Source organism: Dipodomys ordii, unplaced genomic scaffold, assembly GCF_000151885.1.
Source record: "Dipodomys ordii isolate 6190 unplaced genomic scaffold, Dord_2.0 Scaffold218, whole genome shotgun sequence".
Taxonomy (NCBI): domain Eukaryota; kingdom Metazoa; phylum Chordata; class Mammalia; order Rodentia; family Heteromyidae; genus Dipodomys; species Dipodomys ordii.
The window spans coordinates 357,725-359,563 of record NW_012267434.1 but is presented as its reverse complement, the minus strand read 5'-3'; the positions used below and the strand labels follow the sequence as shown (position 1 = coordinate 359,563).

General features: G+C 41.3%; 1 protein-coding gene across 3 annotated transcripts in view; it reads left to right on the top strand.

The window, feature by feature from the left end:
- Window positions 1–1,839, top strand: part of Tep1 (telomerase-associated protein 1) — a 60,346-nt gene that overhangs the window by 4,800 nt on the left and 53,707 nt on the right. For 2 of the 3 annotated variants that reach the window (XM_013035708.1, XM_013035709.1), the window contains exon 1: window positions 330–513. In XM_013035708.1, coding sequence (XP_012891162.1) covers window positions 391–513 — 123 coding nt within the window. In that variant the 5' untranslated portion in view covers window positions 330–390. Of the gene's footprint in view, window positions 1–327; window positions 514–1,839 lie in introns of those variants that run through there. The other variant, XM_013035710.1, reaches the window with a different exon arrangement.

Sequence of the window (1,839 nt, the reverse complement as noted above, 5' to 3'; positions counted from 1 at the left end):
GAAGAAGAAGAAGAAGAAGAAGAAGAAGAAGAAGAAGAAGAAGAAGAAGAAGAAGAAGAGGAGGAGGAGGAGGAGGAGGAGGAGGAGAAGGAGAAGAAAGGGAAGAAAGAGGAGGAGGAGGGGGAGGAGGAGAAGGTTGCAGGTTGTATAGGGAAATGTATGACCATGAGAGCACTGGGGCATATAGGACAAGACTAACACTGATCAGTGTTAGGGTGGGAAGAAGAGGGGTTTACCATTGCTACACAGAGATGTAGGTCTTTCCTATATCTAGAAGTCACCTTCATCCATGTGTTTGAGTGCATGCTGTAATTCCTAATCTTTTAGGGGCTTTGGTGCTATTCAGAAGAAAAGGAAAAGCCAAAAGAAAAAGAAGAAGCAGAGACCCAAATGCCTTTTTATAGTCTAAGTTTGGGAGAGGAAGAAGACATGGAGCCCCTGGGCCTAAAGCTCACATCTGGGAATTCTGAATCTCATCCTGAGCCCACTGATCAACTCCTTCAGGAAAAGAAGGTAAAACTTTGAGAGTTGGGAGAAGTTGATGGTGGTAATTGGGAGAAGTTGATGGTGGTAGAGGTATAGAAAGGACAGAGACCAGAAACAGCTCCTCTCTAAATGTAAGGGAAAGAAGGAGACATGACCTAATTTCTGTTCTTCCTGATTCTTTTTCTGACCACTAAGTTGATTAGACAATCGTCTTTTCTGAATGTGAGGTCTATTATCTCTATCCTTTTTCTTTCTTTAGTGCTGTTACTGGGGTTTGAACTCAGAGCCTGGACACTGTCCCTTAGCTTGCTCAGGCTAGCATTCTACCACTTGAGCCACAGCTTTACCTCTGCCTTTTTGGTGATCATTTGGAGATAAGAGTCACCTGCCTAGATTGGCTTTGAACCTTGATCCCCATATCTCAGCTTCCTGAGTAGCTAGGATTATAGGTGTAAGCCACCAGCACCTGGTTTTCCCTTTATTTCTTAAGCTAGATTCTTTTTTTTCTTTAATTTCTTTTTAAAATTTAATTTTATTGTAAAGATGCTGTACAGAGGAGTTACAGTTACATGAGTAAGGTAATGAGTACATTTCTTTTTTATCTTTTTTTTTAAATATATTTTTTATTGTAAAGATACTGTACAGGTGGCTCAGTGGTAGAGCGCTTGCCTTGCATGCCTGAGGCCCTGGGTTTGATTCCTCAGCACCACATAAGCAAAAAGGAAAAAAGCTGGAAGTGGTGCTTGAGCTGAAGAGCTGAGGGACAGCGCCCAGGCCTAGAGTTCAGGCCCCATGACCAGACCCCCCCCCAAAAAAAAGAAGATACTGTACAGAGGCGTTACAGTTATGAGTAAGGTAATGATTACATTTCCTATCCAACATTGTTACCACTTCCTCTGTTTTTCCCCTACCATCCATCCCTTCCCTCCTCACTTCCCAAACTCCTCCCTCCTCCCTGCTCCCTCCTCCCACCCTCGAAGTTGTAAAGTTCGTTTTCAATATAGTGTCTTGTACATCTCATTGTTACAATGGGTCAGCTTGTATCCCTATTTAAGCATTTTGTTTTTTTTTCCTTCCCCTCCCCAAATTAGAAAATGTATATACAAGATGCAGGGCACTGGAATCAAATACAGTGAAAACAGGGGTTATACCGTGGGGGAGGAACATATCAAAGAAACAAAAAAATCACATACTATACGTTAAAAACAATAGCAAGATGCTGATCACATGTATGGTGTATAACATGTGAACACTGTTATATATTACAGACTGTGATAGACAATTTGTTCCAGGAAAGTTAGAATGAACTTGTGACTTAGAAACTATGTAATCACTTAATCACAATCAAAAAAA